Genomic DNA, 25093 nt, shown 5'->3' with positions numbered 1-25093 from the left:
ATTTTTTTTTTTTTACAGAACTGGTATCAATTTCTTGGAAATAATTACTTGAGTAGTTTGGTGGTGTCAGCAGTTCCTATACTGCAGGGGACAGTTACCCTCCATAGGGATGGAGGGGCAGGCAAAAAAAGGGAAACCCATGATCAAGTCACTGTGTGAACTCAGATGGATTAACATTTTCATATAGATATATTCACTGCTCAGAGCCACACTGCAAACCCATGTTTTAATGATTCATTCGCAGTATGGAAGTGGCACTTCTGAGTCAGAGGTATTTGAGTCTCAATCAAAAATGTAGCCTTTTATTATTTATCAAACAGATTCAGCAATATTTGTCCTTTTGGTATTGTGCATTGGAACTCAGAGGGCAATAGGAAAGATGCTGAATATAAAATAATAAATAGGTATGTATCTGAGAGAGAGAAAGAGAGACACAGACAGACAAAAAGGCAGATAGAAAGAGACAGGGAGGGACTAACAGACAAGAGATCAGAGAAACAGACAGACAGACCAACTAACAGAGCTAGAGACAGACAGATGTAGATAGACATACAGACAAACAGCCTGATACAATGACATAGACAGACCATCAAATACAGACAGAGAGGTGGGCAGACAGAGAAAGCAAATGAATATGACCCACTAAAGTTATGCAGAAACAAATTTAAAAAATAACTTCCACCAGTCCCCAGCAAGCAACCATTAATTCTTTCAGAATATTGGTGTTATCCAGTAATACAATATGCCAATGATGTAAAAAAAGGTAAAATTAATGTAATATTTTTCAAATGATGGTGATGGTGTGACTTCCTCATGAACTTCAATACTGCATATCCCCCCTCAAAATGCTAGAAACGGTCAGAGCAGCTGAGTTGGGTTACTTGCAAAAGCAGGGCACAGATTCCATTGGCCCAATCTGGTGTCTGAGCACAAGTATTCCTACTTTATACTTTTTTCTCCCGTCGCCAAACGGTTCATCCTTGGTATCAGAACAGACCTGTGTCAGTGGTGTTGAGTTGGCAGCTATGACCAGCAAGTCACAGGTTGGACAGCTGCAATTCTTCTTGACCTTTTACTGAGGAGGAATAAATCAGTCTCTGATTTACAAATTTCTCCACATCACAGATGTGAATCCATATTCTCCATAGTAAAGCAGCTGCCCACTGTAGTGCCTTGTAAAGTGTCATGGCCCAGGGCCACAGTTAGTTTAAAGAAAAATCCTGTATTTAAACAGTATTGTTTACCATATCAGGTTGCCCCCAAAATACTTTTCAATGAAGTACTTTTGAACCATATTATTGCAATGCAGGAAATCCAGCAACTAATCTGTACACAGCAAGGTCCCACAAACAGCAACATGATAATGACCACATAATGTTATTTTTTTTAGTGACGTTGGTTGAGGGATAAATAGTGGGTCAAGACGCCAGGGAGAATTACTCTGTTCATCTTCAAAATAGCACCAAGGGATCTTTTCAGCTCACCTGAGGGGACAATCAGTTTCTGTTTAACATTTCATTCAAAATACAGCACCACTGCCAGTGCAGCTCTCCCTCAGTACTGAACAGGGAGTGTCAGCACACATTTTATATTCATGTCTCTGGAATGGAACTTGAACCTACACCCTTATGACTTAAAATAGTTGAATGCTACCCCACTGAGCCACACCTGACACAGTAGGCTTCCACAGAACCTGGGTGGCTGCCACTCATCAAGTGCCAGGACTGAGAATGTTAGCACACTGCTTCGGCTGTAGCGAGCATCAGTTGAACTCTATCCTGTTCACAATTCCCAGCAGGTCTCATTCACTACAGATATGTTGCTCCTCCTCGGCCCAGGACAGCTGTTTGTCACCAGCCCACTGCTACCATGAGGGCAGCCGGAACACAGAGCCAAGATTGGAGTGTAATGGCTTTGTTACTTATTGGGCAGTGCATTTCACAGCAAGAAGGTAGGAACATGGATATAGGAAGCCATTTAGTCCTTTAAGTCTGTTCTGTCATTCAGTGGCTGATTTATGACTGAACTCCATATACCTGCTTTTGCCTTGTATCCTTAATAACTTTGATTAATAGAAATCTATCAGAAGATTTCACACCATAGAAATACATTTCAATCTTAAAGCAAGATCAAATATTATTTGAAGCTACAGTTTTGGGAGGTGAAAAGTAAAACTTTGTCAACTTTAATCAATTAAAAAAAAATCAAGATGACAATGGTCCCTGAACCCACCCCCCACCTCACCCCAAAGATAGGAGAAAATTTCTCCAAACCATTCCCTTATCTGGTTTAAAATTATTTCTTGGGATGTGGGTGTCGCAGACATGGCCAGGATGTTTTGCCCATCCCTAATTGCCCTACAATCGAGTGGCTTGCTAGATCATTTTAGAGGGCAGTTGAGTTAACTGTGGGTCTGGACGCACACATAGGCCAGACCATGTACAGATGGCAGGTTTCCTCCCCTAAAGGACATGAGTGAACCAGATGGATTTTTACAACAATCAATTATGGTTGGCATAGTCACCGTTTCAAGATTTATTAATTGATTTTAAATTCCACTAGCTGCCATGTGGGATTTGAATCCGTGTCCCCAGGGTGTTGGCCTCGGCTGCTGGATTAATAGCCAAGTGACATTAACCATCTTGGGGAGAGAGTGGTGTAGTGGTAATGTGAAACTTTATGTTGTGGCCACCTTTGCATGCATCATCATTCTTAATAGACCACTCCCAAAAAACTTCCCTTATGTATTTACATGTATCCTGTATTGTTTAATGACACGCGATTAGTAATATCAAGCAAAAATAAATAGTTCCAGTGTTGACAATTTTATCTTCCCAAAAATTTTGGACTAGTCCCTTCTCAAAGTACTCTAAGTAGCATCAGGTAGTGCTGCTATTCAAGGTTAATGATAATAAAGTAGAATTTGCTAGCACAGGGCATCTTACCCTGTGCCCAAGTTGATAAGTTTTTTTTATTCCTTCTCAGGATGTGGGCATTCACTGGCTAGGCCAGCATTTTTATTGCCTACCCCCAATTACCCTTGAGAAGGTAGTGGTAAGCTGCCTTCTTGTACTGCAGCACCTGCTACCCTGTCCTGCTAGGTGGTAGAAGTCATGGGTTTGGAAGGTGCTGTCAAAGGAGCCTTGATGATCTGCATTGGTGGTGGAGGGAGTGAATGTTGAAGATAGTGGATGGGAGGCCAATCAAGCAGGCATTTTGTCCTGGATAGTGACAAGCTTCTAGAGTGTTGTTGGAGCTGCAGTCATCCAGGCAAGTGAGGAGCATTCCATCACACTCCTGACTTGTGCCTTGTAGATGGTGGACAGACTTTGGGGAGTCAGGAGGAGAGTTACTCACTGCAGGATTCCTGGTCTCTGACCTCTTATAGCCACAGTATTTACATGTTATTTGACCTTCAAGTTTTCATCCCAACTCTGCCCATTTGTTGTCAAGAAGTTGGGTGGATAATCTGGTCCCAGAGCCACACTGATGTTACATTAGCCTGTTAGCAGGTGGAGGTCAGATGCTTGTGAGCCAACCACATCTTTCCATTGGTACAATACATACCATGGTTTCAAGAGTGAAACCCAGACACTGTTTGAAATGAAAGGAGAGAGAAAATAATATAAGAGGGATTGTAACTGTATCGCGACACCAGTATTACGTCTGACAGCAGAGTGACCCGCAGTGATTCAGCTTTTGGAATGGCTGGAGAAATGGCTCTAATCCCCCTTCTTTAAAGGTCGATGTTTAGGCAAATTACCTCAGTCCTTTAAGAAATCATCTGTGCAGGTTGGTGAATTTATCTGTAAACCAGGAACTGGAGTATCATTCCTTTCTCAACTCTCAACTATGGAGTGCTTGAGAATTTCTAACCAATCAAGACTCGTGGCCATTAATAGAAGAACATTTGTGGACCAACACATTTCTAAATAAATTGGTATAGATTTCATCAAACAACACAAGTGAAGGATTTGTAACAACCCAAAGCTTCTAGAAGCCTGAACAAGTAGCTGGCCTTCTGCTCCTTCCCCACTGCACCCGTTGCCAAATTTGCCCGTGCCTTGCATCCTCAAATGAGGCTTCACACACAAAATGTCTTTGGGTCAGGTTTCTATTTAGGAGTTGTGCTTGCTCAACCACTCAGCGCAAGTACTGCATCATTAACAGTGCCCACCTTACAGGGAAAGCATTTAAAGCCCCATCTGCCTGCCCACTCAGGTGGATTGTTAAAAATTCCATGGCAGTGTTCCAAAAGTCATACCCTTGGACGACATTCCTTCCACGATCAACACTTCTTGTTTACTTCATTGTTATGGGATCTCCCTGTGCAATATGGCAGCTTCACTTACAAATACACTCAAGGTGTAGAATGCATTATGTGAGGCACTTTAAGTAGTTCTCAAGTGACGAGCAGTAAATAAATGCAAATCGTCCTTTGCTAAAAACATCTATACCTGCTGTCCATTTTGGCAGATTGTAAAATCTGCCAAAATCCTGTTTTTTTTTTGCATCTCTGAAGAAAGGTGCTCCAAACTGAAAACTCAATCTCGCTAAAACATCCATCCTTAGCTGTTCAGAGGAAGCAAGCCCTGGAAAAAAGTTTATATCTTTCAGTTTTATTAACAAAAAAAGTGCAGAAATGTGATCATGTAAACACAATGGAGACAGTATTTAAAAAGCAAACACTGAATACACATTACAAATAAACCACAGCTTTTCTAAACTGTACTTCACAGTACAAGGTACATCACATTCAGACAGGATGTCGCCATGCATCGCAGAAACAGGAGTTCAGGGCTGTACATTGGTAATCAGCTGCCCACTACATGGGTTAGACTGCCAGCAATGATTTACAAAGGAGTTGTTGCCCAAATTGTAAGCTCACTCAATCGGAAGCTCCCTCAAAGCACAGCACTGAAAACATTCACAGAAACTACAATCCCAAAATGTGTTTAAAAAAAAGTGAACTTAAATGTTAGACAGAGTTAAAGCATAACACAGGTTTCTTTTTTGGGGGGGAGGTGCGGGGAAAGTGGTAGAATTACAGTAAAGAGTCTGCAGCCAGGGTAAATCATGTCAATCATCAGCCACTCTTGCCATTCAACATTGGAAACCAAATTTTAAAAAGTCAGACAATACCCAAACAGGTCAGTGAACAGAGATGGTTCTGTGTGGGGGTTCTTGACCCCTCTAAGTCTTTTGTTCACACATGCTGCCTGATCTGACAGAAAATGCTGGAAATACTTGCTTATTTCAGCAACCATTATTTCATTTTCAGCAAAATGGAATGCTTCACTTTGGCACAATTAAAATCTACAAGAGACATTGGAATAAAACTCCACAGATGTTCCTCACTCTTAGAGAACAATTCAATAATACAATTCATAAGTGCTGTTATTATGAAGAAAGATTGGGGGTGGGGGAGACATCTAACACATGCACAACACCTCAGAATTTATGTAAAGATTTCTCCCGACAGAACAGCACCAGCTCTTTAACTAGCAGCTTTGAGAATCCAGCTACAAATCTCTGGAGAATTCCAGAAGAAGACAGCGGTTTGCACTACTGAGGTACATCTACATAACAAAAAGCAAAACTACGAAATGATTGCCTGTTGGGCCTGATGTAAGGAAAGCATTTGACAGAGAAGTGTACATTCGTGGGTCGTATAGAGTCGCTGTAGCAAGAGATAGAATAAATAAATAACAGTATTTAGATGGAAAATAAATTAACGTGAAGTCATTTTGTTGGAATCTTAGACCACCCTTAACCTAGAAATCCATAATTGACAATCGGGTATAAGTAAACTGGAATGCTTTACAGTTGCACTCCAACTCTGATAATTATGTTCAGTTTTAGCTTTGAAGACACCTGGAGTTCATTGCTTCTATAGTGCTCCTAACCACCTGGCCAGGTGGTGTTGAACAATCTGACCTGGGGGTACAATGGTGTCAAACCGTAGGAGAATTCTTGCTCAGAAGTACTTTACATACAGTATCATCATGCATCAGGGCCACATTTCTACGATCATAACCACGTCAATGATGAGGACAACAGTAACTGCTGCTCACTTAAATCAGAGCTACAGTGTGACTTTAGCTATGCAGAGGGGTCAATGGACTAGCAGTTAAGCATGGCTAGTTTGAATACTGGCACCTAACAGTAATTAAGCACAATGGCACTAGAGTGTTCAGGTAATTTTGCTAAAATACACATTAGGTTAAAAGACAAAGCAAAAAGTCTAGACATGCATAATTCAAATTTACTAGTATGAGCAAATTAGTATTTGTTTGACCGATCATTCCATTCTGTGTCCATTGCATGAAGGACAGGGAAAATACAACCCTTCATTGTGAAGGTCCCTCATCATGAATCTAATGTGGTCTTTGAGTCACTGCATGCATGCACGAGAGTCAACTTATATCAACCAATAATACCTACCTATTGCTTTATTAGTTGGGTTTATTAGTCAGTTAGTCCACATAGACAGGATATTTTACAATCTCTAAACCAACATAAAAAACACTCCCAAGAGGCATACTGGCGCTCTTGAGTTAGGGCAATGCACCCCCATTCCCCACATGGCAACATCCCAACCTCAGCCATTCACCCTGCTGGGGAAAGGCCAGATGCCTACATGGAAGGAAGGGTCATTGTTTGTCAATAATGTGGCAGAGGTCTGGCATTAAATTGCCTGCCTGCTGTTCTGGCCAAATAATGGGAGTTGGGGGCAGAAAGTAATTGATTTACAAGGAACACCCACCCACGTGCAAAAAAAAAAGAACCCATCCTACCAACAGTTGAACAAATAAGACGTTTTACGAAAGATAGGAAGCAGATCGCTTGAGAAAGGATGTTCTGACTTGCTCAAGATAGAATACTCGGAATGGTCAGCTCACAGATCAGTCATGAGAGAGGCCACGGCAGTGAGAACACCAATAACCCATGTTCAGAATGTTAATGCCAGGAATCATTTGCTGGCCTACTTCAAAGTGACAGTTTACAGTTTAAGTGGTTTTTAACATATAACTGACCAATTGCTGGTGTCAAGTGTGTTTGGAAAGTGGCTTCAATTAGATGACCTCATCCTCTCCCACTGCATTTTTGGTGATCTTGCTCACACATGGATTGTTGCAACGCACACTCGTCATTTATTGTTAAACCGTTTTTGAGCAAGTGGGTTTGTTCAGAAGATGCAGCTTAAATCCTAAAACACATTCTAGAAGGCCTGTTTTATGAAAGGCTTGTGGTAGGAAGGATGCTCAGTTGCAGCCCCCACCATCTTTGAAGGGAACATTCAGCCTCGGATTTGGACTGCCCACCGGAATGGCTGTGTAACTAACTCTGATCCATTAATGACGGAAGAAAATAAAAATCCATCAGTGCAAAAGTTTACTGGGATCTTGCTGCATCAACATACAGCTGGTGTAGTGCATGAGAAACAGACAAGCATTAGTGTCACATGAGATGTTACAGGTTATTTCCTTTATCCTACTTATTAAAAGATGGGCAAATTCCTTCAGCATTCTCTTCCATGCTTCCACTGAAATTTGGATAAAAATATCTTCCATTGACAAATCCCACATGATCTGTGGAGAGAAAAAAAAAATCAATGGTAAATATTTAATTGTTCAGATTTCCCTCTGTCCAGTTGAAGAGGCTCTACCATTGCAATCCTCTAACTAGATACTACTGTAATAATTCAACCTCTGATTTCCTCTCTCCACTGCAAAGGAGTATCAGGCCTCCCCTGGTTAAGTCATGTTCTGCAGATCCCAACTCTGTGCTCAGAGATACTCAAACACCATTACAAAGAGCACAGTCACTAAGTACTATTTGCCCAAGCTGAGCACTAACAGCGGAGAGTCCATATTCAGCACAATGAACAACTCCCAGCAGGTGTCTCAAATCCCAGCGGGCAATTTATTAGACGCAAATATTCAACATATTTTAGAAGGAAATACATTTTTGCCAGATAACAGTCCAAGTTTACATGCACAAAAAAAAGCAGCAGAGAGCATGGAGAGATTAGAAAACAAGGATGAGAACTTTAAAGAGAGAGGCGTTGCTGGACCAGGAGCCAATGCAGGTCAGCAAGCACAGGGACAATGGATGAACTTAGTTAGGATACGGGCAGAAGGGCTTTGAATGAGCTCAAATTTGTAGAGGGTGGAAGGTGAGAGGCCAGCCAGGGGAGCAACACCTAGTGAGGCTATGATAAAAGCAGGAATGAGGGTTTCAGCATCAGATGGAATGAGGCAGGGGAGGAGATGGATGTTAGTCGAGAAGTCAGCGGTTGGTAATGGAGAGGCTATGGGGTTGTAAGCTCAGCTCGTGGTCAAAAAGGACGTCAAAGGTCATGAACAGTCTGGTTCAGTGACATCCGGGACTGGTAAATGGAGTTCGTAGCAAGGGCATTGACTTTCCCAATATTTAAATGAAGGAAATTTTGGCTCATCCAGTACTGGATAAACCGGAAAATACAAAGTTAGTGGAGGAGTTGATAGAGTGATGGTGAGGTGAGGGATGGATGTCGTCAGTGTACATGTACAGCCTGGTGTATTTTTGAATGAAGTCGCCAAGGGGTAGCATGTAGATGAGAAACAGGAGGGGCAAAGGATAGATCCTTGGAGGACTCCAGAGGTACCTGAGGTAGGAAGAGAAGGCATTGTAACAGATTCACTGGCTGTGACTGAACAGTGGAACTGGGTGTGAATTAAGATACGGATAGCAGAGTTTCGGATGTAAAAGACAGGATATCAGCAGACAGCAATGTTGTTAAATCTGGAGGGAACAAAAGCATTGTCCAAGCAGTCCCACTGAGCTGTACATGGAGAATTGTTTGTGGAGAATGGTGTGATCCACTGTGTAAAAGATTCCGGAGAGATTGAGAATGTGGAGCCGGGTTAGTGTTGTTTATGACTAATTACATATGAACATACGAACATAGGAGCAAGAGTAGGCCATTTGGCCCCTCGAACCTGCTCCACCACTCAATAAGATATGGCTGATCTCATTGTGGCCTCAACTCCATACCCCCACCTATCCCTGATAACCTACGACTCCTTTGTTAGTCAAGAATCTATCTACCACTGCCTCCACCACATTTCAGGGAAGAGAGTTTCAAAGACTCACAACCCTCGAAAAAATTTCTTCTCATCTCTGACTTAAATGGGACACCCCGTACTTAAACTGTGTCCCCTAGTTCCAATCTCTCCCACAAGTGGAAACATCCTTTCAGCATCAACCCTGTCAAGACTCCTCAGGATAATATGCATTTCAATAAGATCACCTCTCATTCTTCCAAGCTCCAATGGATACAGGGCCAGCCTGTCCAACCTTTCCTCATTCCTTGGGTGGGGTGGCCCATTGTATCAGGTGAGTGAGCTTCTCTGAACTGCTTTTTTGAGGAGGGGAATGATGGCACAGAGAATCAGAAAGGGAATCATTAACAATATCACCTTGCATGGTGGGACAGAAAGAGAAATGGATTGCTCACCATTTTAGCAAAAAGGGGAAGGGGAGGATATAGCAGAATGGATGGTCTCAATCTTAAGTGACAAAGAAGCCCATGAACTCCTTGCTCTCATTGCTGGAGATGAAAATGCAGGGCAGAGGGGGGTTAAGACTATTGATAGTGGTGGGAAAAAGGGACTAATATTTGCGTTCCAGGACGATCTTGGAGTAGTGAACAGGTAGCGGTTTTGGTAGTTTCAGAGTGAGGCCCAATAGTGTTTGGATGGTCCAGTCAAATCTGGCTGAAAGAACATTCAATTTCATGTCCCTTAAGCTTAAGAATACAAAAATGGGATCTTACCAAGTGGAATGACCAGGGTGAGAGAGAGTAAGGGTTTTACTGGAGACAAGGGCATCAAAGAAGGTGTGGGTATGACTAAGTAAAGTATCGCGGTGAGTGGTGATCAAAGACTGGACCGTGGTGACAGGAAGCTAAACAGCTGGGAGTTTTAAAATGTGTGGGGCGGGAGGGGGCAATTTTTCCAGTATATTGAATTCTGTTGGGCATGATACATGAAGGAGCTCAAAGTGAACACAGAAAGCTTCTGTTCACTTACCACTCTTTTGTTTCTCCATTGACAAAATTGGTGCTTCCAGAATTACCCAGATCACCTGCTTAAAAAACAAAACATACATTGTATAGATTTTAATCTTCCTTTGTAGACATCAAATTCATCATTTATCAGGCTGCCATTGAGGGAAGTGGGTCATAAACTCACCTGTGGTTTGAGGTTTGCATGGCTGTTAAACTGGCTGGTTGGAGATGCATCCCTTGGGGATCAATCCAAGGTCACTGCCAAAGACTCCTGTTACTCAACCATTGAACCATAGAAAAGTTACAGTGCAGAAAGAGGCCAGTCTGTCGTGCCTGTGTCAGGCAGACCAGGAGGACCAGTAGCAGTAAAGATGTTAACCCCTGTTAAATGTGGTAACACCACACTTTCAGCATTTTGTGTAATAGTCAGGAATTAAATTCCATTTCTCACTCAGTCCTCTCTCTTTAGGTCAGCCATACTCCCTCTCCCACCAGTATTGCCTATAGCTCTCAATGGCAGCTGCTCCCCATCAGAGTTGGGCGGGTCAACTTGAATTTTCCCTCCGCTCATACTATCCTTCCTGATAAACAGCAATGCATACAGTAGCCCAATGGACTATTGCAGAAATTTTTAATAATATAATCCTCCTTTTGTTGCCTTACCTTCTTCACAATTTTATTTTCCCCCTTTCAATCTATGAAGGCATTAAATGCTTAGGATTCTACAGGTATCAAGTGTCATTTTAACTTTGTCCAAGTGGCTGTTAATCATTTGTGAAGCTTCGCAGTGAACATCACTAAGCCTTTTGAGTACAAGAGGTGGGATGCATTACAAACTGATACCAATCCTGCCCTCACCCAGAATTCATTCACACTTCCAAACAGGGTCCAGTGAATCAATATTCTGGAGCACAATCCATGGTCTAGAATATCAAGAGCAACTGGTAGGACCCCTATTAAATGGCCCCTTCCCTCCCTAACTGAAAGCATCTCATAGCATGACCAAAGATCAAATGGTGAACCTCCACGACTCTGCAGTTTCACTGGATAAAGTAGCAAGGCAATTCTTTTGAAGATAGATTTTAAAAGAGCCAGTGGTACTCAGGCGTTGGAAAAGCAACTGTGAAATTTGTGAACGCTGATTAAATTTTCACAAACGAGGTTAGTATTTTCAGGAAATATGACTAAGAAAGACAACTGGAGTAAAGAAAGAGGAACAAAGGAAAAAGTTGTCTGAAACAGCCCACTGCATTGTTAAAACAATACTAAGCATGGAATGGTAGTGTGAGTGGTGAGAATTTCTGAAAGTCAATCCATTCTGGTCTAGTGTAAGGGTATGCAAACATTCTGCCTTTGCAGGCTGCAAACTTAGGCTTTATCCAATGAGGCAAACACCAGCGAAAACAATACTTTCCAAACCTCCAAGAACAAGAAAAATTCCAACAGGACAAAGTAACAAGCAAGAAAGCCAAGTGCAAATAGGACCAAGTTATGGGGAGATGGCGGCCAAGTAGCAAGGTCACTGAACTAGTAATCTAGAAGCCCAGGCAAAAGCTCGGGGGACATGGGTTCAAATCCCACCACAGCAGCTGATGGAATTTAAATTCAGTTAATAATATTAGTAACAATATGTGGAATATAAAGCTAGTCTCTGCAATAGTGACCCTGGTTCACTAACACCCTTTGGGGAAAGTAATCTGCCATCCTCACCTGGTCTGGCCTACTTGTGACCCCAGATCCACAGCAACGTGGTTGATTCTTAACTGCCCTCTGAAATGGCCCAGAAAGTCACTCAGTTGAAGGGCAGTTAGAGGTGGGCAACAAATACTGGCCTTGCCAGCGATACCCAAACCCCATGAAAGAATAAAAAAGATACCTAGTCTTTGAGGTTCACCAGGACTTAATCATGTTTTGGGTTTATATCCTGCATCTGAACTAGTTCCAATGAATGGCACACATCCAAAATGCCATAGCCTGCCATCGTTTCTTTTTACTAACTGATCTACTATGCACTTCCAACAGTTTGTTTTTAGCTCAGCATTAATCCAGCTTCCTTTTAAATTTGTATGCAAATCTTCCAAAAATTCTTCCAATTATGTCTTTAAAAAGTTTATCAATGGTGGACAACTTAAAAACAAAAAAAAAATTACTGACAGCACCCACCCAGGAATGAAGATCTAGATTCATACCTTCTCCAGGACTCTGAGTAGCAAAGTTATGAGTCATGTGGTCCATGGACACATTTCCTTCTTGCTCCTCAATCTCAGTTTCACACTCACTCTCACTGTCACTGCTCATACCAGGCAGTAAATGAAGGACTTTCTTCTGACGCGAAGCAACTGTAAAGAGAACTCCAGGTTAAGCTGAGTGTTGACAGACACTTTCCATCTGTACATGGGCAAGCATTGTATATACAAGACATAATGTAAAATAAGGATCAGGAGTAGGTTATATGGTGAATAGTAGGAATTACAAGGTTACTTAAAGTTCTCTTGCACATGACAGGAAGGTTTCTAAACATGGCCATCTTACATAATTGTGACACTGCACAGTGTATCTATCACTTAGGCTTTTGATCGCTATTATTATAGAGATAAGGACACCTTGGAATTCATTGCCCAGTCTCTGTGCACTCTGTTGACTGAGTTAGGCGTCCATCTGTCTCAGGAGACGATGATGTCTGTGCCCAGGATGTCTGTCACTTCTGTATTGAAAAAAAAAAGCACTGCCCAGACATGAACAAGGCCCTGAATCATCACGATTAAAAGCCTGATGCTCTACCAACTGAACTATCTGGGTAAAGGAAAAGGAGAAATTAAAGATATCAAAACATTATTTAAATTTGCTTTTGGGACATGGACACATTAACAAGGTTGCATTTATTGTTTGTTGTGGGTCTCCTCCTTGAACCACTGCAATTCATGAGGTGATGGCATTCCCACAATGACTGCATTTTCCTGGCATGCACAAGGTGCTTTGGATAACTTCAGCCATGCTAACCAAGATTACCAGCTGCGTATAATGGCATTCTGGTTTCTTCAAATGCAGAAAACCACCATATGATGCGACAGTGATGTTACAATGTGCAGAATTTTAGATGAAGTCAGTGTAATCGGGCAGCAAAAGCGGATGTGTTCTAGAGGACTGAGGAGTAGACAATGATATACCCATTTTAAAAAGGGGGGGCAGTATTAGCGTGGGCAATTACTGGATAGCTAGTTTTGAAATCTTTAAAGATGAAGTTAGATCTAGATAAAAGAATAAATAATTCGAAGCAGTCCACTTGGATTTCAGAAAGGATGATTATGCTTCTCAAACCTAATGTGTCACTTCCTCAAATAACCATAAGGTGGATGAAGGAAATACAGTCACTGTAATGTACATGGACTTTCATGAGACTCTCTTGGTATGACAGGGGAGGCTATTGGAGAAGGTTAAAGTACAAAATTAGGGGAAGGATAGCAAACTGCATTAAAAAAAAGGGAGGAAAGAGGGAGTATGACTATGAATAGGACAGTTTCTCAGAGTGGTTGATAATGAATAGTGGTAAACCACAATGTTGTGTTTTGGGATTGCTTCTGCTCACTGTGTACAATGAGTTGGATATGAAGCTAATGCTCAAATTAACAGATAATATTAAAATAGGTGGTGTAGTAAATAACTGAGGAAAAAAGGGAGTTGCAAAGAAATATTGATAAGGTAGTGGAATGAGTAAAAAAAATGGCTCATACAATTCAATGTAGTGCTTGCGGGTGCTACATTTTAGTAAAACGAAAATCAAAACAATAATTATGGTTTTAAATGGGTGAAATGCAGAAGAGGGGGATCTGGGTATTCAGGTTTAAACATAATTGCTCAAATGGAGAAGGCCATTTAAAAAAGGTAATAATGTATCAAGTTATAAAAATCACAATTTAATACTGAATTGATATAAAACCCTATTAAGGCCACTGTGGGAGATCTGTGTTCTGTTTTGGGCTCCACACTATAGAAAGAATGTTGAAGTAACAGAAAGGATAGAACACAGATTCATTAGGGTGCTACCTGGTACAAGGCATTACAAATATGAAGACATGATTTGAAAAAATGGGGTTGTTTCTGTTAGAGCAGAGCAGGTTGCTTGGTGACTTGGAGGTGACTGACATAAGATGGGAGTAGATCACAACCTGTCAAGCCTACTCCGCCATTCAATACGATCATGACTGATCTTGGGCTTAAACTCCACTGTCCCCCCCTGCTCCCTTTATTCCTCGATTCCCAGAGACCCCCAAAATCTGTCCCTCCCAGCCCCAATGATGGAGCATCTACAGCTCTCCGGGGTGGAGAATTCCCAAGATTCACAAACCTTTGAGTGAAGAAATTTCTCCTAATCTCAGTTGTAAATGATTGATCCCTTATCCCGAGACTGCGCCCCCATGTTCCAGATCCTCCAGCCAGCAGAAACAATCTCTCAGTGTCTACCCTACCAAGTCTTTAGAATCTTAAAATTGGGGAGAAACGGGAAAGAGATGATAGAAATAGATTGTTTCCAGTGATTGAGAAGTCCAAGAGATGTAAAGACAAGATTAAATGTGATTTAGGACAAGGAGAGAGGAGAAACTTTTATTTATCAAGAGGATTGCTAAGCTGTGGAACGAATGACTGGAATTAGTGGTGATTCAAGCAGAGTTAATGGCTAGGATCTGCCAGTCCCGCCAAAAGTCGTTGCGGGTCCCGTGATGGAGGGATATCAAATATTTAAAGAATAGGCGATTGAAAAAAAAAAGTGATATGGAAACAGGGATGACACACAGAATTAGGGCCAGTGTTCACTTTGGGGATAAACATAAGATATGTTCTGAGTGGGTCAAATAACGCAGCCTTGTTGTAATGTCCCTTCCTAACAGCACTGTGGGTGGTTCCTACAATACACGAACTGCAGCAGTTTAAGAAGGCAGCTCACTACCACCTTCTCAAGGGCAATTAGGGATGGGCAGTAAATGCTGGCCTAACCAGTGACACCCACATCTCATGAACAAAAAAAAAAATTTGATGTAATATGTAGTTCTGCGTATCACTCTATGCACAGTGCATCTACTATTCACCAGTATGAAGGGTAGACTCATGTCATAGCATAGATGTACGGCAGCTTTGGTAGGTGATGACGTTCATTGCTGGATATCTAACTTGGAGCTGGTTTCCATGGAATAGGCACAGCTGAAGCTGCTTTTCAGTTGGTGCCTCTACAAATGGGACTATTTTTCCACTGCTCTTAAAATACAGCAAGTGCAAGAAAATAAAACAGAACCAAACGTTTTTAAAATCAATTGTCTTGGCACAGGCAGGCTTACAAGCTAGTGTAAAGAGAAGCTTTGAATTCATACAGTGGTTAGCACCCCACAGTGGAATGTGCACTAGCAGTGAAACTATCCTAGTACATGCTTCCTATTGGTTTGTGCAATGAATGAAACAGTAAGTTACATTAGGCTGGCCAAACTGAATGCCTCATTTCCACAGCATCTAACATTAATAAGTTCACTGAGGCACAGCAATGGCGTATTCAACTCCCATGTCCCAGCAATGTGACTAAAACTTCATAAGTGCTGAGAGATAAGACTTTACCTTCTTCTGGCCTGCCCGATGTACCCTCAAGAAGTGAAGCACATGTTCCTGCAATGCCTGCATTCTCGGAGTCTGAGTATTGCTGGTTATCAATGAAACAGCATGGGGCCACTGACCTGGAGCAAGCACAGAGTACGAGAGGTTAATAAAGGTCTTCAAATTAAACACAAGCAATTTCCCTCAAATGCTACACTTATCAACTCAATTTGTCTAAAACCATTATTATAATGGGTTGGCAGTCAGATAAGAGGTACTTATTCAGCTTGATGGTACACATTTTGGAATCGAATCCTGATGGTTCAACTACTGCATTGACTTTAAAAACGATACCATGAGTGCCTTTAATCTTTATTTTACTTTGAACATCAAACTACTTCACTAATGCTTACTTTTGAAAAGGCTTTTTATTGGATGGCAAAATGTGAATGTCGTGTTGCAGACTATTACTCAAAAACCTATCTATATATAACCATAAATAGGAGCTAGAAATGGTAAGGAACAGAAAAATCGTGGCAGTAATACACAGAATTCACTGTCAGCTTGCCTCAGTTAGTAGTATTTTTGTCTCTGGGTCAAAAGGTAGAGTTCAAACTCCAGACTAGGACTTGAGCAAGTAATCTAGCCCGACAATACTGAAGAAATGCTGCATTGTCAAAGGTGTCGCTTTTAAATGAAACATTAAACAAAATGCATTAGCTTGCATGGATATTAGAATTCAAAACAGCATCATTCAAAGAGCAGGGAGTTCTCGATGTTCTGAGCATCATTTCCCTTATAATTACCGCTAAAAGCAAATTATCCGTTCATTTGTCTCATTTGCTGCTTTTGGGAACTTTGTGTATGTTCAAAAATAATTAATGATGGTAATAAATTCAAATTCTGCTCTTTCACAAAGAATGACTCTTGTCCTGCTGGAAATTATGGGCAATATATCCCACACAGGAAAATTTTAAACTTGCGGGTATAGGTCAAAGCCAATTACTTCCCCTATTTTGGGTGGAATAATCAAACAAATGGCTCAACAGCAGCGTTGGGGAAGACACAAAGGAGATTTCTTGCAACTCTTGTGCACAGGAAGACATACAAGAGAAAGGTTTAAATACACACTTTATCTACACTCACCCTAAAGTGGCAACTTTCCGTGTCATTTCCAGTGACGCTAATCCATTCAGTGTTGAGCTACTGAATTGGTCAGATGCAGTAACGGTAAAAGCTCTGTCATCAGCCTTACAGATTGATGGAGCCTCTGAGTCATTTGGCTTAGTTACAGAATGTGGAGATCCTTGTCTACTGCTGGGCTTTGATAATCCTACATTAAAAAAAAGAGAATTGGCAATGTTTTATAAGAAAATCTGATTTTCAGGTGTTTATGAGTAGATTTTGACGACTATATGCAGTCCCTGCACCACATGGACTGCAGCGGTTCAAGGAGGCAGTTCACTACCACCTTCTCAAGGGCAATTAGGGATGGGCAATAAACGCTGGCCTAGCCAGAGATGCCCACATTCCATAAATGAATTTTTAAAAATCCTGTTAATTGCCTACTTGGGCTTCTTGACAAAAAAAAAAGTTCACTACATCAGTTGTTGTGTACATACTTACAGGCTTACTTTGTCAGGCAGTAGCAGAAGGACAGCAGTGAGCCAGAAGTGGAAAGCGTCAGGGTATATGGAACATTAAGCTGGCTATCAGTTTATACTAGATGACATCTGAACAAGCACGTGCACAAGGTCTAGTTCCAAAGTCAGGAGGAGGTTTGGACATGTTATGGGTAGGACAAGCCATTTGTTCCAAATCATTTATTACTCAGACATCTATGCTTAAAGGATTTCTGATCCAAAAACTTCATTCCTCAAACAGCAAATCATACTACATTTAATAAGTGTAGAAGTCAACGGAATGGCACTCTATGCCAAATCATCTGCTCTAATTTTCAAGGGTAGGTTTCTGGATGTATTCAGCCTCCTTATGTGACCACAAGAATAGATAATTATTTTAATGCTCTATAATATGGTAAACATACTAGAGGAACTAAACAAATTACAATGGTTACCTGCTGTGCTGGGTTGACAATTCTCCTGGCAGTGGAGATCTTTATCCCCACATTCCAGTGCTCTGCGAAGTGAGAAACTGGTCCCTGATGAACCAGAGCGACCGTGTTTTGGAGATCCACATTTCTTTGTGGATGCTGAAGGCAAAAATCGAAGGGGGAAATTTTACAAGTTAAAAGTCCATCCATTTTGCTGAATCCCACAAACTCAATTGCTATTATCTGAAAGCCCCTCGTGTGCTTTAAAAAGATGCAAGAAATATTGTAGTGAAAAATCAGGATTGTTACTTGACAGATGATCAAGTCTTAATTTAAAAAAAATACAGATGCTGGAAACCTAAAGTAAAAACAAATCCATAAGAATTTGAAGGCAGGTTTACATCTCTCTTCTCTTTACAGAAGCTAAGAGGCCTGTTTATTGAGATCAATTTTCTCTCTTGTCCAAGCTTGTTATAGATTCCCACAAACACCCAGCTCACTTGAGGACTTTTTTTTTAAATGTCCTCTTCACAAAGACTTTCCTAGTGCTTACCAAATCAAATTCATGCTCACAGGCCATTTACTGTTTTGACGTCAGAAAGAACGGGGTAAGGACGACCAGAATGTACTCTCAAGCAGATCAATCCTGTTTCCAAGGCAACTCCAATCTGATCACTCAGCATTAGATTCTAGCACTTTACAACATTTCACTAAGTGTTTAGAGCTTTATTTCCATTGAGTATCTTTGACTGCCAGCAGCAAATAAAAGCCGATTTCTTTTGGGGAGTGGGGGAAGGAAAATCTCAGTCAGGCACTCAACACAAAGAGCTTCACTATCACGTTGCTCTACAAAAGTAAATACAGACGGTATAGAATTACTTTTACCTTTTAAGCAAGTGTGGTCAGTTCCTAATGGGCTACTGGTTACAGGTTGGATTCCTGATCTGTGCCACTGGATGAGCTCCAGCTCTACTGGGTTAAGATTATAAAGAATGGCAAGTTCAAAATGCCACAGTTTCAGCTCTGGATTACTATCCAGTGCCCTCTGCTGGAAATGCTCATGTGGCTGTTGTTTGAGAGCCGTATCAGACTTGACTACGATGCTTCTACACGGCTGACACACATTTAGAAAAGACACTTGGTAGTACTGGAGGAGTCCCAAAACACGTGACAGTGTAATACACTGAGAGCCAGTTCCTCCAGAAAAGGAAAAAAGGAGAAAATTGAAAAAAAGGTTTTATTTATACCTGATCTTTTGCTTGTGCTACTGAGGTATGGTAATTTGAAATAACGGTGAATTTATAGCATCAAGTAATTTCAAGAGGGATTGCTGGCAGGTTTCTAAAATCAGTTTTGCAAGCTTTGCAATGGATCAGGTATGAGGCTATCCCCATGTCTACATGTTATATATTTTAGTTGGGTTGCAGTGCAGATGGTGACATGGTTGTCCTACGTTCTGAGCATTGCAAAAGCAAATCTCGACAAGCACAAATTTTCAATCAAGCCTTTTAAAAACCCTTTGAACCAAGTTACTTCTCAGGACCAGGAAGGTCCATTTAATGTCCACCACCAGCTGCTGCAGATCTTGACCGGTCTACAAAATTTTATCGACACCTAATGATTCCAGTAGTCACCATGACACTTGCTCAAAAGGGAGGGGGGAGGCAAAAAAAGGGAAAAATGTGACTGTCACACTCTTGACGGTATTCAACCGATCTCGGACACTCTCTAACTAAAAGGCAATGAGTAGTAAAAACAGAAAAATACTTGAAAAACAAAGCATGCTTATCAGCATGTATAAAAAGAGAAGGGTCATCATTCCAGGTGAAGACCTTTTGTCAGTATCTCATATGTCGAGTCTTCACCTGAACAGTCAACCCATCTCCTCTCTACACAAATACTAATAGGTCTGCCGTCAATATAGACAGTTTCTGTTTTTATTTTAGATTTCCAGCGTCTTTTGTTAAAGGTGATGTTTACTTGGGTATTAGTACAGAATTGGAATCCATGGAACACATACATCAGTCAACTATTTAATGGTCTGCACCCCAGCAGCCTGATTATAGTGAAAGGCTATAACATTAGAAACAAAAGAACAAAAAAGTGCTTGTAACACACAGCAGCTCAAATTGGAGCTTGTCAAGAAAATAGACAAATTGACACTTTGGATAGAATTCTTCACCAATGCTAGATTTAGCTGCATGACAGTCAATTGGAGTAACTCAAACAGGAAATTGTTTCCTTGGATTTCTACCAGTCAAGAGATACAGCAAAGTTTTTGTGGCTGCATCATTATTCTCTTTTGAAATAAATATAAACTGCATATACTGATGAAAACATGGTTCACCCCTGAAAAACTAGTACTTGTGACAAAGCAAACTTGCATACTTGTTAGTACATAATGAGTATTTAGATGAAAATAGTATTTAACTGCAACTAAGTTTTTAGTTGTTTTAACAGCACACTTGAATCTATGTTACACCTGGTGCTGGTTGATGGTTCCACAGGAATGATACTAAAAATATGTTGTATACCACTTGAGCAGCATTGTAGAGATCGTGCTGAACATGACAACCGATAACTTTATACATTTCAGATTAAAACTTCAAACCCCAGCAGCATTGCATAATATCAAACACAGGCAGAATTCCATTACTGTCAATCATGTGAGAAATTGTCTCATGGATTCAGCCGTTTACAGCACAGAAGGAGGCCATTCAGCCCTTCGTGTCAGCACCGGTCAACAAAGATCTGACTACACTAATCCCATTTTCCAGCGCTTGGCCCATAACCCTGGAGGCAACGCAAGTGAATATCTAAATACTTCTTAAAAGTTGAGGGTTTCTAACTCAACCACCCTTTCAGGCGGAGAGTTCCAGACTCCCACCACTCTCTGGGTGAAAATATTTCTCAACTCCCCTCCTAGCCTACTACCTTTTACCTTAAATCTATGACCCCTGGTTATTGACCCCTCTAATGGAAATAGTGCCTTCCTATCCATACTATGCCCCTTAATCTTATACACCTCTATCAGGTCCCCTCTCAACCTTCACTGCCCCAAGGAAAACAACCCCAGCCTATCCAATCTTTCCTCACAGCTCAGGCCCACCAGCCCAGGCAGCATGCTGGTAAGTGTCCTCTGCACCCTCTCCAGTGCGATCACATACTTTCTATAACGTGGTGACCAGAATTGCACGCAGTACTCCAGTTGTGGCCTAACCAGCGCAAGTGATCAACTTGGCAAGGCAATTAAATTAACGTTTACAGCCTGTTTATGTGCTTGGATCAGTCATAGGATGAAAAGAGAATCAGCCACACTATGGCTACAATCAAATTGTAGCTTCTTCTAATTCTGGCAATATCTCACCTAATTTACATGCAATTATTCTTGACTTTCACTTGTTAAATTTGGCCATCCCGGCACATCTCAACTCACCAGAGGACGACAAATGGGCTTTTCAGAAATTGTAAAGATTTGTTTTTTAAAAAAAAGATTAAATTTTAAGCCTCAGTTCTGAACTTCTGTAGAATGGTTTCCCATTTTGAATGGTGATATTTTTCATCCTCCACTTGCACCTTACAATGCACAATTGCTGCATTGTGATTATACAACAACTGTTTTTACATTTCTACCAAGGTTTGTCTTTACTTGGCAGCCAGTTAATAATGTTGGTTGGGACCCAAAATACATGGTTAACTAAGGGATGGGCTGAGTATTGGTTAGGTCAGTTGGCCACACATTAGGCAAGTACAAATTTTAAATTGTGACCTGGCCAGGATATACTTTAAGGTTTGTGTACTCATACAGTATAATGTAGTATCAACATATTAGCAAAGATTTTCTTTAAATCTGCTCAGACAGCAGCACCAACTGGAGATTTCCACACTAAGCACAGGAAATAGGAGTAGGCCATATATGGGGAGATGATGGCATAGTGGTAATGTCACTGAACTAATAATCCAGAAGCCCAGACAAATTCTTTGGGGACATGGGTTCAAATCCCACCATGGCAGCTGGTGGAATTTGAATTCATTAATAAATCTGGCTTATAAAGCTAATCTCGGCAATAGTGACCACGAAACTATCATTGATTGTTGTAAAAACCCATCTGGTTCATTAATGCCTTTAGCAGAAGGAAATCTGCCATCCTTACCCAGTCTGGCCTACATGTTACTCCAGGCCCACAGCAATGTGATTGACTCTTAACTACCTGGCAATTAGGGATGGGATGGGCAACAACATAGGCTTTGCCTGGAAAGAATTCAACCCCTCGAGCCTGCTCCACCATTCAACTAGACCATGGTTGATCTAGCACTAGTGCTGATTCAAACTCAATGACATTTTCCTGCACTATCTCCATATCTCTTGATGTCATTAGTATCTAGAATAATCTATCCATCTGTCTTGAACATATTCAATGACTGAACGTTAGCCTCTGGGGTAGAGAATTTCAAAGATTCACCACCCTCCTGAGTGAATAAATTCCTCCTCATCAGTCCTAAATGAAATGGCTCTTATTCAGGAGACTGGTTCTAAAGCCCCCTCAGCCAGGGGAAACATCCTTTCTGCATCTACCCTCTCTAGCCCTGGAAGAATTTTATATGCTTCAACGAGATCATCTCTCATTCTTTTAAACTCTACAGAATACGGGCAAAGTCTCCTCAATTGCTCTTCATAAGACAATCCCACGATCCCAGGGATTAGCCTGGTGAACCTCTGCTATACTCCCCCTATGGTAAGTATATCCTTCCTCTCCCCCTATGGTAAGTATATCCTTCCTTAGGTAAAGTGGTCTAACCAAGGTTCTATGCAATTGCTGCAAGACATCTTTAGCGCAAGAAGATTTGAGTACAGGAGTAAAAGTCAACATACCATTTGCCTTCCCAATTACCTGATGGACCTGCATGTTAGCTTTCAGTTACTAATTTAAGAAAGACTCTGCACCTCCATTCCTCCCCCCCAAAGGGGATAACCTCACACTTATCCATATTATATTCCATCTGCCATGTTCTTGCCCCTTCACTAAGCCTGTCCAAATCCACTGGAATCCTCTTTGCATCATCCTTACAACACACATTCCCATGGATGTGTCATCCACAAACTTGGAAATATTCCATTTGAACTCCACATCAAAATCATTGATACAGATTGTGAATAGCTGGGGCCCAAGTACTGATCTTGGCAGTATCCCACTAGCCTTGCAACCTGTGAATTATCCATTTATTCCTACTGTGTTCTGTCTGTGAACCAATCCTCAATCCATACCAGTATATTATCCCCCATTCCACGTGCTCTAATTTTGTTTACTAACCTTCCTGTGAGAGACCTTATTGAAAGCCCCTCTGAAAATCCAATTACACCACATCCACTAATTCTCCCCTATCTATTCTGCTAGTAACATCCTCAAAAAACTTTAACAGGTTAGTCAAAACATGGTTTCCCGTTCACAAATCCATGTTGACTCGACCCAGTCAGGTCATTATTTTTCTAAGTGTCCACTTCTCACATCCTTTATAACAGATTGTAGTATTTTCTCTACTCCTGACATCAATTTTTTTTTCACATTTAAATATTTTGTCCGAATAAACCCAAAATCAATTTTAATAACGCATGTATTAACTACGTCATTTTACATTCTTCTGTTTGGTCACATGGCAAGTGTTAATCCTTTCTCCATCACTCACTCACCAAATGTTATGTAATTAGAAAGGAGGTCTAGCCCCGATTCATTTCTCCGGAAGCTGTCAATTCCACAGGGGCCTGATGGCCCCTGTTCTCCTGCATGAGTGGTACAATTTGCCCCCAAATCAGCACACAATACCGTGTTACTTCTCGCCTCAGACATCTGGCTTTTAACTTCAGACATTTTGCTCCTGACTTCAGCCATCTGGGCCTTCAATCGCTTCAGAACCCCAGAATTGGGAGGTGATCGGCGCACAGCTTGCTGTCTCCGCTGGTCACGATCTTTACGACATTGAGCTTAATATGTAAAGAAGGGAAAATAATTTTAGAAACAAATGAACAAGCCCATTAAAAGTGTTTCTCAAACTGGGATCCAGGGACTTTCTATAGTGTTCATGAAATAGTCAAGCTGTATGCAAATAAGCGGTGGTTGGAGATGGACTTGGGATGTGAGCTGGGAGCAGAGTACAGCTGTCACATATACAGCACACAATGGCCTGGCCATCTCACCTTAGAGGGGAGAGTGCATGAAGGAGCATGGAGAACTACAGGAAGATGGTCAGGCAGATCCACAGTTATCAAGGCTGGTGGCGAGTGCCAGATGAGTTCAGCCTTGTTCAAGAGAGGGGAGTTTTTTTTTTGAAACGTTTACTCAAGAGGTTCCAAGATATAAATTCATCCAGCTTTTATGAGTATTATAATGTAAATTTGGGGTGGGCGGGGAGGGGGTGCTTATGATGACTAATCCATTTTAAACTGAGTCCTTCAACCAAAAAAGTTTGAAAGTTACTGCATTGAAACATATTACCTTACTCAGAAACCTTTCCAGTATGAGATGACACTCAGCAGTTACTAAGTTTCCCAACCTTGATCTAGGGTACATCTCCTGCCACACTACTGGCTGGTTTGGCTCAGCAACTCACTGGATAAACTCACCACCATAAGCATTTTGGGAGAGACAAAGTAGAGAAGATGCTCAGTTTGAACACACACTGATGACCCTCAGCTCGTAGCCCCAGTGCTGATTTAGAGGTCAGGAACTAAGGTACTAAAGGAGAATTTCCTGGTGTTGAGTATACAATTTACACATACATACATCAGGAAAGTTTGAACAGGCAGTGGTCTTTTCTCTAAGAGAAAGCTCAGGAGAGACCTAAGGCACGTCTTTAAATTATGAAAGGGTTTGATAGTAATAGACAGACTTTTTGCTTCCGGAAAGAGTCCAAACTAGGAGTCATTAATAAATCCAGAAGGGAGTTCAGGAGAGAGGTTGAAATGTGGAACTTGCTGCTACAAGGAATAGTTGAAGTGAACAGCATAGGTGCATTTAAGGGAAAGATGGGCAAGTACATGAGGGAAAAAGGAATAGAAGGATGCTAGAGGCCAGTGCCCTCTATCCAGCTCTACTTGTCCCACCCCCCCTTAAACCAGCTTATATTTCACCTCTCTTCTATTTTTACTTAGTTCTGTTGAAGGGTCATTCGGACTCGAAACGTTAACTGTGTTCCTCTCCGCAGATGCTGCTAGACCTGCTGAGTTTTTCCAGGTATTTTTGTTTTGGATTTCCAGCATCCGCAGTTTTTTGCTTTTATATATATGAAGGAATATTGTACCATTTGGACTCTATGCAGCACAGAAGGAATACTATGTCCAAATTAGGGAGGGAGGGGTTGGTGCAGAAGAGCTAAAGAATTGCACACACTATTCTATAGTGCAGTCTGCCTGT

At 41.3% G+C, this 25093-nt stretch overlaps 1 protein-coding gene and 1 long non-coding RNA gene across 8 annotated transcripts in view; one reads left to right on the top strand and one right to left on the bottom strand.

Annotated features, from left to right (window-relative positions):
• Nucleotides 1-25093, bottom strand: part of trim37 (tripartite motif containing 37) — an 88367-nt gene that overhangs the window by 7333 nt on the left and 55941 nt on the right. For 4 of the 6 annotated variants that reach the window (XM_078548198.1, XM_078548199.1, XM_078548202.1 and 1 more), the window contains 7 exons: nucleotides 23374-23664; nucleotides 17709-17843; nucleotides 16778-16964; nucleotides 15656-15771; nucleotides 12244-12393; nucleotides 10077-10134; nucleotides 4600-7592 (listed from right to left, as the gene is read on the bottom strand). In XM_078548198.1, the coding sequence (XP_078404324.1) occupies nucleotide 7592; nucleotides 10077-10134; nucleotides 12244-12393; nucleotides 15656-15771; nucleotides 16778-16964; nucleotides 17709-17843; nucleotides 23374-23664 (938 nt within the window). In that variant the 3' untranslated portion in view covers nucleotides 4600-7591. The other 2 variants (XR_013577501.1, XM_078548200.1) reach the window with 2 other exon arrangements.
• Nucleotides 1859-25093, top strand: part of LOC144684429 (uncharacterized) — a 74743-nt gene continuing 51508 nt past the window's right edge. For both annotated transcript variants that reach the window (XR_013577502.1, XR_013577503.1), the window contains exon 1: nucleotides 1859-1951. This is a non-coding gene — a long non-coding RNA (uncharacterized LOC144684429). The remainder of the gene's footprint in view (nucleotides 1952-25093) is intronic.

This window comes from Cetorhinus maximus, chromosome 9 (genome assembly GCF_964194155.1).
Source record: "Cetorhinus maximus chromosome 9, sCetMax3.hap1.1, whole genome shotgun sequence".
Classification (NCBI taxonomy): domain Eukaryota; kingdom Metazoa; phylum Chordata; class Chondrichthyes; order Lamniformes; family Cetorhinidae; genus Cetorhinus; species Cetorhinus maximus.
Note: the sequence above shows the minus strand (reverse complement) of the source record. Positions and strands in the feature narration are given on the sequence as shown.